This window comes from Melanotaenia boesemani, chromosome 4, assembly GCF_017639745.1.
Source record: "Melanotaenia boesemani isolate fMelBoe1 chromosome 4, fMelBoe1.pri, whole genome shotgun sequence".
In the NCBI taxonomy this organism is placed as follows: domain Eukaryota; kingdom Metazoa; phylum Chordata; class Actinopteri; order Atheriniformes; family Melanotaeniidae; genus Melanotaenia; species Melanotaenia boesemani.
The window spans coordinates 20787531-20802832 of record NC_055685.1 but is presented as its reverse complement, the minus strand read 5'-3'; the positions used below and the strand labels follow the sequence as shown (position 1 = coordinate 20802832).

General features: G+C 38.9%; 2 protein-coding genes across 3 annotated transcripts; both read right to left on the bottom strand.

Moving 5' to 3' along the window:
* Positions 1 to 5192: 5192 nt before the first annotated feature.
* Positions 5193 to 8674, bottom strand: tnip2 (TNFAIP3 interacting protein 2). 2 transcript variants are annotated; one of them, XM_041983679.1, is made up of 6 exons: positions 7703 to 8674; positions 7284 to 7586; positions 7071 to 7160; positions 6666 to 6929; positions 6406 to 6522; positions 5193 to 6287 (listed from the first exon to the last, which is right to left on the bottom strand). In XM_041983679.1, exons 1-6 carry the CDS (start codon positions 8006 to 8008, stop codon positions 5997 to 5999), a joined length of 1371 nt encoding a protein of 456 aa, XP_041839613.1. In that variant the 5' UTR covers positions 8009 to 8674; the 3' UTR covers positions 5193 to 5996. The 2 variants fall into 2 exon arrangements, with proteins under 2 accessions (XP_041839613.1, XP_041839612.1); XM_041983678.1 differs by having other exon boundaries at positions 5193 to 6290; positions 7703 to 8644.
* A 2876-nt stretch (positions 8675 to 11550) lies between these two features.
* On the bottom strand, positions 11551 to 15066 carry sfrp2 (secreted frizzled-related protein 2). Its single transcript, XM_041983680.1, has 3 exons — positions 14082 to 15066; positions 13620 to 13700; positions 11551 to 12914 (listed from the first exon to the last, which is right to left on the bottom strand). Exons 1-3 carry the CDS (start codon positions 14581 to 14583, stop codon positions 12610 to 12612), a joined length of 888 nt encoding a protein of 295 aa, XP_041839614.1. The 5' UTR covers positions 14584 to 15066; the 3' UTR covers positions 11551 to 12609.
* Between the last annotated feature and the right edge of the window lie 236 nt (positions 15067 to 15302).

Sequence of the window (15302 nt, the reverse complement as noted above, 5' to 3'; positions counted from 1 at the left end):
TACCCTAGAAAGAAGAGAGGACATCCCTCCCTTTGCAATAGCAAGGGACAGAATATAATAATGACAATACACTCAATACTTCTATTGATGCGGTTGAAATGTTAAGTTGTAAGCTCAGTGAAAACAAGATGTTGCATCTCAAGGGGCTATCCATTAGATAAATTTCAAATTAAACGTAGTTGCCACACAACCTGGGTGTGAAAGAAAATTCTTAACTGCAACCAGATTTCCAAGAAGACAGGTGAATAAAAACCCCAGTGACTGCTACAGACTTTCAGAGAGACCTTGTGGCTGCAGGCACTGAGGTTTCAGTTGATAAAGTAAGGCACACACTTCACAGTGAAGGGTAACATGCCAACTCCCAAGATGTTAAACAACTACTGGCCCCACAAGCACTTTTAGAGAAACTGGAAGCAGAATTCTGACATTTGACCTATCATACAATGGGACTTTAAAATCTGCTTGCCTGGCTCAGAGTTGGTGATAATATTGAAACATGAGCAGGAACAGACTGCTAGATCAGCACAATTCATTTTAATTTATATAGGGCTACTTCACAGCAAGTAATCTCAAGGCACTTTTAAGATACAATTGAATCCAATTCATTTGGAATATAATTTAATCAACATTAATCCAACTCATTCTAATTGTGTTCATATAAAGCCAGTAAAAATTTGCCAATGGATTGCACTGGATCTTATATTTTGTTCAAAGACAGGAATTCAGGTAGCCATTAGCTTGGCTTTGTTCAAAGGTAATAAAATCTGCTTTCAAGAAGTTTTGGCAGGTTTATGGGCATTTGTAAAACACATGTTTTGATATTTTATATATTGCAAATAAAATAAAAAGTAGTGTAAATATAAACTAACTTCAGTTGTAGAAAGATTCAAGTTGTTTCACTAACTTACCAGCAGCCAATGTTGGCTTTATAAATTTGTTCTGCTGGCATGAATTACTATGTTTTTTATTTAGAATATATGAGAGTAAAACCCACAAATGAACTCTTTTGTTTCCTTTAGTCGGTTTGTCCAAGAACAATAATTCATGAGAGTATCTGCTAATTACAAGCTGAGGTGTGAAAGTCATTTACTTTTTTGTGTAAAAAAAAAAAAAGCTGTATAATGGGAGGGAGGTTTGAACAGTAGCTTTTTTGTGTGGAGCTTGCATGTGTGTACTCCCGCTTCCTCCCAACAGCCAAAGACATGCATGTTAGGTTATATGGTCACTTTTAATTCTCTTAATTCTCCCACACTCTGAGTGAGTGTGTGGTTGTTTGTCTTTCGGCGTTGGCCCTGCGATGGACCAGTGACCTGTCCAGGGTGTACCCTGCCTCTCACCTATTAAATGCTCCACCTTCCCCGCCACCCTTGATGGACAAAGCGGTACAGATAATGGGTGGATGCAGTATGATGTTGTGCAGCATATTTGCATGACCAAGCTGGCAGATAGTAACGCACCTCAGACCTTAACTTGCCGTAGTTCATAATTTCCATCTAAATGTTAACGCTAAGCTAAAAACTACCAGCTGTAGCGTCGTATTGTTGAAGAAATCATTGACATCAATTTCATTTAGCAAATATGCAAATAAGCATGTTTCTCAAAAACCACCAGGTGCAAGGGACTGGCGAGTTTAGCTGTTTTACTTGCACAATGGCAGGAATTTGACCGATTGTTGCTCGTTTGCATTGCGGCTACACACAAGGTTGCAGGGTGAGTCACACCCTCGTTTATAGGTTCCTTTTGGGAAATCCTCCAATTAACAGTCATAATCAAGAGGGGCTTTGTATCTGAGTCAAGTAGATCTCAGGGTACAGTTTCAGTTGTGAAGTATGTCAAACAGAAGGCTATTGCTGTTGGACTACTTGATTTATGTGTAGCTGGGTCTCACATATCCTTATTGTGGAACTCCAATGACAATTAGTTTAAGCTAGTGAAGAAATAAAGTACATTTATTAATGTAAAATGAGCGTGAAGTTATATGTGCAATGACGTAGATGCCGATAATATACATGCGTTATACTTAACACAAGTGGCAGGATGTGTTCAGCTTATTTGATAAAATGTTTCCCCTAGTGTGTTTTAACATGAGTAAAAGGCCTACTGACATTTCAGTGAACTTTTTGTCAAGTATAAAAGACCACTTGCCCCTCCTTGCTCCTAAATGATGTTATGTAAAGGTAAGCTAAATGCATTACAGTGAGTTTGACAAAATAACAGATTTTAAAGTTCAGTTTGCTTTTAATTTCTTTAGTAAAACCTAATTTCACATAAATTTATTAAAGGCATACATGCACTTAAGGGATGCACGTGAGGACAAAGACATATAGTCATACTTATTTAAAAGGAGTATGAAAGTACATGATATTAAACGCACTTTCCATAGTTTGTATAGAGAGCCAAAGTGACCTACTGTGTGAGGTGTTGATCACTGCTTCCCTTTTTCCCCAAAAGTGCCTATTTCTTCAAAAGTGGGATTTCACTATGAGCTTTTGCACAGCGAATGAGAAAATTGTGGTGAAAAATCTTCATCTAAGAGAAAACAAAGGGTTTAGACCTGTGGGAGCACACATATGAACCACTTCTGACTCATAAATAATTTCAGGTATGAATGACTGTCTGGGTGTTTGAAGTGTGCGCTCGCTCTAAGTCAGTGCTGATGTAATATCGGATGTACCACATTTAGGCAAATGTCCCACAAAACTACGCAAATGTAGACTAGTCAAAAACACCTAGAAAACTGTGAGACACAAACGTAGGGCATAATCTAAATAAAATGTGAAGATGAGACAAGTTTGTTTTTATGTATGTAAAGATGAGGGGCCATGCAAGTCGAGGCTTCATGATGACAGTTTTATAAGTCTATAAAAGCATTTGGAATGAATGTGTTCTCATAAAATGCATCTTAACCAGAGCAGTCTGTCAGTGAGTTGTGGAGAGTGTGACTAGGCATATTTAAAGTGATTGGAGCTGCTTTATAACTCTTGATCAGATTTAGTTTTTTGTTGCCTGAAGTGCTTCAGGATTACATACAATTCCAAGAAGGGAATCCCCTTCTTTATTACTGGCTAAATCTGGTGCAATGCTGTTGTCAATAGTTAAAACAATTGACTTTCTTACCAATAAACCGGAAAAAAGAAACAAAAACAGGATTACTACCAATTCTGTCAATTGAGAAACACCGAATTAAAATCAACTGTTCAAATCTAAAACAATCCATTTCAAATAAATGTCTCCCTTTTTTGGGAATTCCCTCATGACGGAGGGAAATTCCCATTCTTTTAGGATACACAGAAGATTAAAGGTCGTAACTACAGTATCCATTTTGTATTTGCCTGGATAAGTGTCAGATTGAAGTTTCCCCCATCAGTCTAAGTATAAGACAGCTACATCAGAACATCCTGATGCTTTGAGGAACTGATAGGAATAGGAACTGATCTATCGCTGTAATCTTTCTTAATAATAATTCTTTGTTTCTTAGAAATGTTCCCAGACACTCAGGTGGGGACTTGTGACCTATTTTTTTCCACTCTCAAATTGGTGGGTAGAGCGATTGTGTGTGTATGTGTGTTCAGTCACTTTTAGACCCTATTGTAATGTGTAGGTGTGAGCAGGCGGGGGGAGAATCCCCAACAGACAACTGGTGGCCTTTTTAAGACCTGTGTGTATTTCTGCTCCACTGTTTGTGGTTTGCTTATAGGCGAGATTCTAAAGTTGCCCTATAAAAGCCTAATTTGGCAACACTCATTCTGTGGGCTTTTGAGTTGAAGGCAGGCTATTGTGCCATGTTAATTAGATTATTGTGTTAGAGAGGGATTCAGTCACAAATACTGTAGCTTCCCTTTTAGCTGTTTAGTAATTTAATATGTGAGGCTACCTTGTTTTTTAACTTGGGTCTGAAACTAATTTTCAGACCTTACAGTAACAGTCCTTTGTATCCTACTTAAACATGTTTTTAAAAACACTTCTAAATTAGTTAAAAAAATAAAAACTTCATTCTCCAGCAGCCTATATTGTTGAGACCTATTCCAAGTTAAAATGGTTTAATAAATCTAAGCCTGGTCTCCAAATCAACTCCATAAACACAAACACAATCCCATGCTTAGACCCCAGTGTTTTGTTTCAGTCAGGGGCCTTAGACCTGGACCTAAATAGGAAATCTGCAGTGGCCAACTTTCAGCCCAGACCGGGGACACGTACATCAAACTAACATACAGTGAGATGAAGGACTACTGCTGTTTGTCAAGACATATCCACAACCAGGCCTTAGCAATCAGTCAAGAATGAACAAAATAATTAGGACTGTCTCAGTCTGGGTGGGACTATAAAAGAGCATGAAAATGTTCACACTGACAGATCATCACATACTTAATTCAAAGATATTCACATCCAACCCAGTGGATGGAATTATAGCTCTTCAATCACTTTCTAAACAAACTCAAGTACAGTCATGTGAAAAAGAAAGTACATCCTCTTGTAAGTCAAAGGTTTTGTGTCTTGATACAAAAAGAAACTTTGCAGTTGAAAGAAGGTGCACTTCCTTTTTCATGTGACTATAGCTAAACAAAGAAAAACAGTGTTCACATTTTTCTAGGTTTATAATTGATGGAAAACTGGGAAACATGTGACCCTTTGTCAGGTTACAGTTATCTGCCCATAAATAAAGTATGTGACAAAGTGCACAAAAATACAAGTTATTTGGCTATGACTTTACTCTAACTACCTACTTCCTTTTAGCAGGGGATGTCCAGCTTCCTGTGCTTACTACGTAAAGCCTATGACAATTGATTTGCTAAACCACACTATTTGTGCATTTGTGTCAAAATTAAACTTCACTGCGACTGACTGCATGTTTTGGTTGCTCATCTTTAAGCAGTTGTCGAGGTATGGGTGTAATATGAGACGGTCCTCTCAGTACCCTTCATCATGTTTCCTTCAGCAACACAACAGCTGGGAATCTGGCTGTCACAGTACAGCGTGCCCATTCAGGCAACACCGGGAAGGGGTTTTCCATCGTGCACAAACATACACGTGATACTAAAAAGACATGCACACAGACTTAGATTAAGTAGCGCCAACGTTTCTGTGGCAAGATCGTGATCTGTGGTTGCAGCTTGGGGCTGTAGTCTGTCTCAAGAATGAAAAAACACCCAAGTTTGAACCAAAAAAAAAAAAAAAATCACTGTGAGATTAAGTATGGGTTATCAGTCTTTTATTACAAAAATAACGCACCGCCTCCAGAATAACAGCACATCTCCATGAATAAAAAATTTAAAATAAAGAATATTGTCAGTTTTGATGCAGTTTTTACATATTTTCTTTTAAAAAGTAAGTCTAAAACATTTTATTTCTGTTATGTAATTAATGTGTTATACAAAAAAACCTAAACAAAGTATGGCTTAGCTGGAAAAAAGGCATCTCATTGCACATTACACTAAAAAGATTAGCCCTTTCCAGTTAGATAAATATCAATATAACTATATAGTTTTAATTCTGTCATGTAGAATATATATTTTATTAAACAGAAATAGTAAAGTTAAATGAAAAACTAATAGCACCACATGAAAAACTAGGTATCTAGATGAAAAACAAGAAGCTTATGCATTAATAATCTTTTAATCGTAACATCCTACGATTAGTTTGCCAAATGTCAAGAAAGTGCAATGGGTTTGTTATTTGACACACTGAGGTATATAATATTTGAATATTGCATTGGCTTCCTTTCTACCACCGCAATAAACTCCTGCGATGCCACAGGACAACTTTCAGAAGATGACACTGGGTGCTCATCAAGACTCAGAAAGGCTAAATGAACTAGTTTCTCTTCCAAGAGGGGAACTTTGGGTTTTGCGTCAATATGTCTAAAAAACACATTAAGTTGTTTCATTTGTAGTCAAGCATCTCCGCATTGGAATCTCCACCCAGGTTATTTTCTGCATTGTAGTGCTGGTCTTCAGTGTTCAACAACTGCAAGGGTTAACTTGTTTTTTCCTAATAGTTTATAGCCTGGCGCACTCTTCACAGTGGTTAAGGTATTCTGCAGCCTCTGTGTCGTTGAACTTGGCGAGGCACTGCGGGCACTGTAGCTCTGACACACCCGGGTATTCATTCCAAGCTGAGTTCGGTGTTGCTGCTGCTGCTGCAGCAGTAGGCTGCTGCTGTCTCTCAGCAGGGGTCCTCACCAGAGGCTCTGAAGTGTCCTTACTTCGCCTTGTGGAGATCCTGTGTCCTATGTGCACACGACACATGGGAATCACATCTCTGCTTTCTCTGCTTTCTCTGCTTGCTCCCTGCTGAAAGGTACAAAGACTCAGTCAAGTCATGCATACAGCAACGTGGCCATAAAAAAAGACAACAAAAAGCTGATGATTCTGCAGATCCACCAAACTCGAAGGGCTGTCGTCTCACCTGCTTGTGTAGTTGCTGTTTTAACTGAGAAATCTGCTCCTTCAGGTCTTCAAGCTGACCCTGTGCTCGTTCTCTGTCAGCTCGTTCTGACTTAAAGTCATCCGTGTAGATGAGAACCTTAAAAAGGAATAGGCAAATGCTTAGATTTTTTTATGTTTATATGATTTACAAAATCAAGCGATTAATGCACAACAATATATTTCAGGGTACTTTTATAAACAAAATGCAGAGATGCACCATGATAATGAGGCAGCACCAACCTGCTGCTCCAGTGTTTGGATTCGTTCTTTGCCTTGTCTCTTAATTTCGACAACTTCTCTGTCCAGTCTTGCGCACTCTGTTATTTTCTCCTCCAGTAGGGCGTTGAGCCTGGAAATCTCTTGCTGAAGCAATCCTGTACTAACACAGCCCATCATAGGCATCAAGCCCTGCCCTGTGCTCTCCTTCAGCCTCTGACACAAACCTCGGATGTAGTCTTCTCTGCTGGAGTCATACTTTTGCCACTGAGTATTCAGACTTTGTACCTAAAAAAAACAAAACAAAAAAAACAAAACAAAAAAAAACGTATTTCATTATTCAGGCCATGTTGAATGTCAGCAGTCTTATTCCACAATTCAAAAACAAAAATACTGTTGCAACATGTTCTTCTGTAAATGAAGACTCACATAAGCCACACGCTGCTTTAGCTGTTGATTCTCCTCCTGAAGCTGACAAACTTGAGCTTTTATAGCACTCATGTCTGAGGACTCTGGTGTCTGTAAAAATTGCAGGTGAGAAGTTACATTAAGTTTTTCTCCAAATAAATAAATAAATAAAAATAAATAAACATAAAAAATGGTGAAGCTGTGAGCACCAGTCTTTCTCAAGACATTACACACCTCCATAGCGTTTTGCTGCTCAGCCACCTCCTCCACCTGTCCTACCCCCTTCTTCTCTCTCTCCAGTCTGGCCAGCAGCTCCTGGCAAACCTTAACAGTTGCCCTAAGCTGGCTGCGCAGCTTGTCGGCCTCCTCGGCCAGGGATGTGCAGAGGACGGTCCTGGTGGCTTCGGCCCGCTCCCTCTCCTCCAAGGCTGACCGCAGCCTCTGAATCTCCTGGTCTTTCTCGTGGTCTGGCTGACACCTGACACTCCCCAGCTCTAGTTCCAACTCTCTGAGCTTCACATTCAGCCTCTGGATCTCCTGGAAAGAGGGCAAGAGGAATAAATATAACAGCCACAACAGCTGGAATTGTATATGGGAGCGAGTGTGAGTGTGAATGGTTGTTTCCATCCTTTCCATCCTTTATTATATTTTACCTCTGCCTGTCGGGATGCCTTGAACTCCATTTCGTCCCTCTTCTGTTTTAATTTGCAAATTTCTTTGAGCAAGCTCTCCACCAAAGAGTTGGACGGACCGATGACCATAGACTCTTTATCTCCCAACGGCATGTAGATCCTCTCATGTCTCCCCAATCTGTTCTTTAAATCGGCGATAATATTGTCTTTTACACAGATTTGTTTGTTGAGAAGCTCGATTTCCTGCCGCGTCTCATGATATAGAGTATTCAACACGCTGTAACTCCGCATTTTGTCTTTTTCCGTGTTTATACTCGCGTTTTCCATTGCAGACTTCGAAGGGTTGACAGATGGATCAGCCTTTTAATAATCCAGCATTTGACGCCTCTGCTCCTGCTCAGTGTCTTGCAGAAATACACTGAGAAGGTAAATTCTGCCGGAGATTTGGCGCATCAGTGTCGAGAATAATATCCCCGAACGGTCTTGGGGGATTTCCTAGGGAACTTCCCCGCGGACTTTTTAGCTTCGTCAAAACGGAGCAGTGCCTGTCAGCTTTCAAACACTCGGTGTCGAGTGAGCTGGTAAAGGGGAGTTTGTCATTTTGTTTGCAAAAATTGATAATTACAAAGACAAAAACATAAAAACACACATGTTTGACAAGCTTTAGGTACCTGGGTCTAAGCAACGGTAGAAACAGCGACACAGCTGCTGCTTTCAAGGGCGTCGTACATTCAAACTCTTTAAGTTGGGGGCGTTCCCCTAAGGGGAAAAAAACTTGTCTTGCTATTAACATAATTATTCCAATTGTTGGTTAAAATGAGCTTTTATCTCACCTTAAATGTGGCTTTTTTGGCTTTCGATAAAAAAGAATGTGATATAGCTTTTAGTGCCGTTTAGTACCGTACAATGCTAATTCAATGCGCATTAATTTCCCACCGTAACTTACAGGGGTTGTACCATAGACTGTATAGGATTGTACGTTTCCCGCCCTCCCTACACGTCACATCAGAGCGTTCAGTCATAGCAAATTCCCCACATAGTCCCGTCTTTTGCCTGTTTGAGTTTTTTCCACAACTTTAAATGCATCGGATTCTTCTGTTCATCATTAGGTAGTTTAATTCTTCTGTTGTGTATCCTGAATTGCGCATTAAGGGACAGGCCAGTGACTATGATTGTTGTAATGACTGATTATATGACACATTATGACTGAGCATTGTTACTCCCCTTCCTAATCCTCTGCAGCATTTTTGTTTCCTGCAGTTTTACAGAACTACATCTGTTACCTTAACAAATGAAGAAATGATTATATTTCTGTGACATGGGATCCAAGCTTAGTTCCACTGCTTGTGATCTCATGATATTTTACTTTTTTATATTAAATTTGTAATGAAAGGGTCTATGAATGAAACGCAATCTCACAGGGCAAATCATGTGTAAGTCACTCACATTGCAAAGTTAGGTAGGTAGAAAAAAACAATGTGCAATTAAGAACTTCCAGTTATATTAAATTAATCTTGATGTTGCAATTTCTTACTGTTCATCTAAAATTGTTTGTGCAATGTAAAACATTTAAAATGTCCTGTAATATTTCATTCAATCATTCATTTTCTGTACCACTTAGTCGAATTCAGGGTTGGACCCTTGGACAGGTCACAGGTCCATCGCAGGACCAATATAGAGAGACAAACAACCATTCACACTCACACTCGCTCCTAGGGAGAATTTAGAGTGACCATTTAACATGCATGTCTTTAGATGGTGGGAGGAAGCCGGAGTCCCCGGAGAGAACCCATGCTTACACGGGGAGAACATGCAAACTCCACACAGAAAGGCCACTGTTCGAACCGCCCCCCAGACAAGGCTTAAACCACTAACCTCCTTGCTGAAAGGGATGTGGTGCTAACAGAATTTTATGTTTTTAGTTTGCCATAACTTGTGAATTTGTTAGGTTTGGTATAGGTTTTAACATTAAAAAATACATGGTTATGGAGAGGTATGCAAAAAATATCTTTGCTACACTTATAAATGAAAGAGTACATGTTTGGGATGTGACACCACAACATGTCAATATTTTTTCTTTATATTAAACAACAGATACAAAAAGAAAAATGGTACTACAATTAGCTAAGTAGCGATCTTATAATAAAGCTTAATCTTCCTCTCTGTTTTGACCACATAGGCTATGCTGTTTTGCATGCTCAGACTTTATATATCAACATAAAATCTGCCATTTGAAAGATTTTAATTCAGAATAAAAATAAAATAACTGACACAGAGGTTGCGTTAATTAGGGCTGATCAGATCAGATCAGAAATACTTTATTAATCCCTTGCAGGGAAATTCATGTCATAATTAACAGCTCTTCAAAAAAATAATTATTTAAGCTTATCTTAAAAAATAAAAATGGAAACATCTTCTTCTGAGTGATGCTGGACAACAGGGACATAGTGTATCAGGTTAAAATGAAACAACTGTTTAGATCAGTCAAGAGTTTGTTGCTTTTAAGCATTCATTTAAGAAGATCAGCAGGCCCACTGGGTGTGGGAGAGTCCCAGGTATTTTGGCTCAAACAAACTGTGATACACCACAGGAGGATTGTGGAGGTGAGTCATTATAGTCACATGGCAGTCATGTGAAAATTTTCACATGACTGCCATGTGAATCAAGATGGGCTTTGAGGATTGTAGATGTGGGAAGGTCTGGTATTGATAAAATCAAATCACTGATATAGTGAGACATTTAAATAATGCCACTTCCATGTTGGACATTCTTAACAGGTAATGTAAATATTGTAAGATACCACTTCCAAATTCTGTTCTGATTTGGTTTCACAGCTTGAACTCCCAGAGTTATCACCTGACAGTGTCATTAACCTAGCTAGTTAGAAATGTCTGGCACTGCCTTACATGTTGTCCAATAGATCAAAGGTTGATGACACACGGTAAAACAGCTTGAAATGGGTCTAGTCAGTACTTTTTTTGATGAAACAATATGTCGACAGAAAATTGAATTCATTTAAGTGTCCTCAGGTGAAGGTGGCAAACTTGTTTCTCAGGCTGCTTTTATGTTATTCCCTAATTAGCATCCTCATGAATGTGTTAACACTGGGTTCCTTGAATAATCTGCCCTAGTAGTGTTCACATCATTGAGTTTCTAGTACTAAGAGAATAAATATACTAGATGTGGCCGCGTGATGGACTGGCTTTTTGGTTGTGCCCGCCTCTCCTATGACAAGTTGGATAGATACATGGATAGATGAATAGTTTATATGTTCACACAAAGTAATCTGAACCTTAAGGAGTTTTCAGGGTTAATAAACTGGCTAACTGAGAGGTAATCTTACATAATTTAAAAGCCAAGACATCAAATTAAGCTGTATTTTCCATTGTTGAAATATTACTGGCACACCACTAAATATCTCCCCCCATAACCAGATTTTTCTCGAGTTCCACTAGATGAAGTGAGCTCATATTACCTAGTTTATTTCTACCTTAGACCATGGATGTAGGTTGCCCAATGATATGTTGTTTAACACTGGTCCCTCATGGCAAAAAGTTTCCTGGTTTTAATCTCAGGTGGGGCATTTCTGTGTAGAGTTTGCCAGTTCTCCTCATGCATATGACGGTTCTTTCTGGGTACTCTACCTTCCACCTCCTGTCCAAACACCAACTGTGAAGTGAGTGGTTGCTTGTCTATGTGTGTTAGCCCTGTGATGAACTGGTGACCTGTCAATTGTATTCTGCCTCTCAGGCTCCATTCCCCCCTACAACCCTGCATTGGAATAAGCGGGTCTAGAAAATGCATTGATGAATGGATCCATGGACATAGGATTTATTTTAAAAAATCATATTTTTCCAGACACACACAGACAAACATGTACTTGGCAACTTTTAATTGCTGAAAACTTTATACAAGAATAAATGACAGTATTTGATATTTACACTGTAATACTTCTAAAAATACTTTACATACTATAGCAAACATACACAAAACCTCATGATTACTTACCAAGTTACTGCTCATCAAAACACTACTGACCAAAAATCACAAATGTGTAGCTTGCTTCCACAAACCAATTTGTTTACACACACACAATAAAGATGTAAATAAAAAAAAGTTTAACTGAATTACTGGAGTAGAAAAATATTAGTTTTATCATATGGTGGTAAATTGCTGCAGTTACACACGTACAAAAGGTTTATCAAGAATATTAAAATGTTGAATGGAAAGAGAATATAGCCAGCTATCTCTCATTTTTGCTTGAGAAAACGGAATATAAAAACACAAATATTTGAAAATCACACTACGCACACAAAGGAATCACACCTTTATCAATACACACTATACAAGATGAATCAGTTTTTATGTCAGTGGAGCTATGGCAGAGTTGATTTTCTTAATGATGAAAATACTTTATCTGGAACGCTTCATCAAAATATTTTACTAGAGTATTTTTGTAGTTCATTTGTGCATTTCAATAACAGATTCTCATCTCATGCTGTCAACACTTCCAGCTCTTAATGTAAGTAGGTTTTAATGTAAAGGTTGAAGAGTTTAAAGTTTTAGAAACTGTCCACTAGGGGGCACTTGCTCCATGCAAAATAAGATAGTCAATGACTGAACTTCCAAAAAGTGTTTAGCTGTTTTTTTTTTGTTTTTTTTAGTACCTTATCCACTACCTGCAGGCCCACTTACATCATAGCTTTAGAGAAAAAAAATGTGTTTATATATGTAATGAGTTTTTACTCCTGTATGTGCCTCTTTTGACCAATAGACAAAACAAGAGGTTGTCTTCTGAATCCTGGGAATCATCTTTGCTGTGCTGTAGAGCAGATTATGTGACCCATAGCTGCAAGTTGTGTGTCAACTGGATAAGGAAAATAAACTAAATTTGACCTTCGACATTGACATTTTTTTGCCTGTCCTTTCTAGCACTGCATCTTACGAATGCTGCGTGAAATTCTCTTAAACTCCCGCTGTCCCTTCTGCCAGCGCTTCAGTGAGGTGATGACCAGATGGCCATCCATCTTCTGACCCATGACCAGGTAGGCGGCGTTGATGTCATTCATCTCTTCACAGATGCACTGCAGTCCATCCCTCAGCCACAGCACCATCTTCCGCATGTCCCGCTCTGTCACACCGTTCATCATGTAGATGGTCTTGCTCTTATTCTCTGGCACTATTTTGGTGTCGCCATTGATGTATGAGATCTCCTTGACTTTGATTTTCAGAGCTTGAAAATACATGCAGGAAAAAAAAGTAAAGAATGACAGCAATTGCCAGGATAAAAGGATTGCATTTGAAAATTATGAAAAACATGAAAGGAAGTCATCTCAACATTTCTGAGCCAAAAGAAACCCAGCTTCTCTAACAGGCCAATTGATGCTATGTTTGGAATGTTAAAAGTCTGTACGTTGATCCAAACATGATCTATTATTACCCCAACACAGCAAGATTTGTTCAAACACCAAAGTAACATTTTAGGTGGAGGATCAACCTAAAAATAGGTTAAACAGTGAAATACCCATAAGTCCTGTGACTTATTCTACCACCAGTCCTCCAACCTTCTAATGTCCACTTGTGCATATTGCCAGAATGCTTGCTGAGAAACTTTGAGAATACACATCACAGTCTTCAACTGAAAGTAAGATAAAATAGACTTTTTGCTCTGACCTGCAGAAAAGCAACATTTTGACAATGATCTATATGGAAACCATCTAAGATGCATATGATCCTCATACTCCATTTGCAGAGGGAGTGAAAAGCCACAATCTCTGTAACAGTACTCATTCTTTTGAAGGTTTTATTGTAATTAAGGTACATTCAACAGTTAAATTTATCCTTGCTGTCTTTAATTTCTTGGAACCATAGGATGACCTCTTAGGACCCCCATACTTCACTTTAGGGACTACTGCTGTAATAAAGACGTGGGACTTACCAAAGTCATTCTTGCAAATGTTGTCAACAATTTCGTTGTCATTTTCATCTGATTCTTTGCAGGCATCGCATATCCTGGGCACTAAAAAGAAATGAGATGAAATGAATAATTTGCCCACAACTGAGCACAAAATATTAGATATCTCTGTGAGTGATATATATATATATATATATACATATATATATATATATATATATATATATATATATATATATATATATATATATATATATATATATATACATATATATATATATATATATATATATATATATATATATATATATATATATATATATATATATATATACCTATATCAGATATGTTCAGACCAAGAGTGGCGTTTGTAATTATTGAAAATTTCAAGTATTTTATGAAATTTCAAACATTTCCACCCCCAGTACTTCCAGTGTAGAGGATCTAAATTCTAAAACCGCGAATCCGCGTGAGCCGGATCCTTACCCTCTTTGGTGACTGGCACAAAGTTCTCGATGCTTGCAGGTGGTATGCACAGGTCGTTGTCGAGTGGGAAACGGTCACAGTCCAACATCTTTGGCCATGGAAAGCCAAACGCGGACATGACAGGCGCGCAGCCACGCTTGACGCTTTCACATAGCGACCTGCACGGCTGTATGGGCTCGTCCAAATCGTCCAGACAAACTGGAGCAAAAAGAGAGCAAAGGAACTTTCTTGTGTCGGGGTGGCACTGCTTCTGAACAAGAGGGATCCAAGACGAAGCTTGCTGCAGAACTTCATTCATAGTTTCGTGTCCGAGCAGGTTCGGCAGGCGCATCTCCGTGTATTCTATATCATGACAAAGGAGGAGGTTTGCAGGAATTTGCTTGCATTTGTTCTTCTTGTAGAATAAATCATGCTGTCCAAAGTTGTACAGTCCGTGGATGGCTTCCATGCAGGGCATTGATATCACCCACAACACTGTCACAGTTGAAATAAAAACTTTCATTTTGTTCGTGCGTAAAAGAGGTAAGAGAAACGCTTATTCATGCATCAGCCAGAGTGGATGGAAAGTCTGTCAGTGGCCAACTCCTGCTGTTAACTAGAGGTTTTCTTCCAGACATGTCTGGGAGGAGTCTGTAGTTTGTACATAAAAAAAAACTCTTTTTCATTTAGCAGATTTAGTTTCCTGATGTCAGGTGAACCGGGTAGACTAATTTGCCTTTTCAAGCAAAGAAAACCCGAAATTCTCCCTCGTTTCTCCACTGGGTACTGAGAGAAATAATGATTTGCAATTGTGGCTCATAGTATTTTATCACCAGTCATTTTCCTGACGATTTCTCTTTTTTTCCTGTCTCCAGCCCTAGACGAAATCATAACAGAATTTGGCTGACAGGTTTTCCTAATTACGCCCAAATCACCAGAAATATACCCAGAGTGATCCATCAGCTTGCTGTTTTTCGACGCGCGCTGTAAATAGTTTGGGGATGTCAGTAGGGGCATTTAGCTCAGTTCAGTGAAGCGTTAATTTTCCATCATTAGGAGTGGTGAAATCCTCTGGGCAGGTCTGCAGGTTCATACACCCATGGTGAAATATGGTTTGCCCTGGTGTGAGAAGCAGACCTCCACTCAGCACACCCAGGGGTGAAACCAAATCTGCCTCTCTCCTCCGGCATTTAAGCTCTGGCTCCTATCCCCTCTCAGACCCCCATGAGTTGCATATGGTAG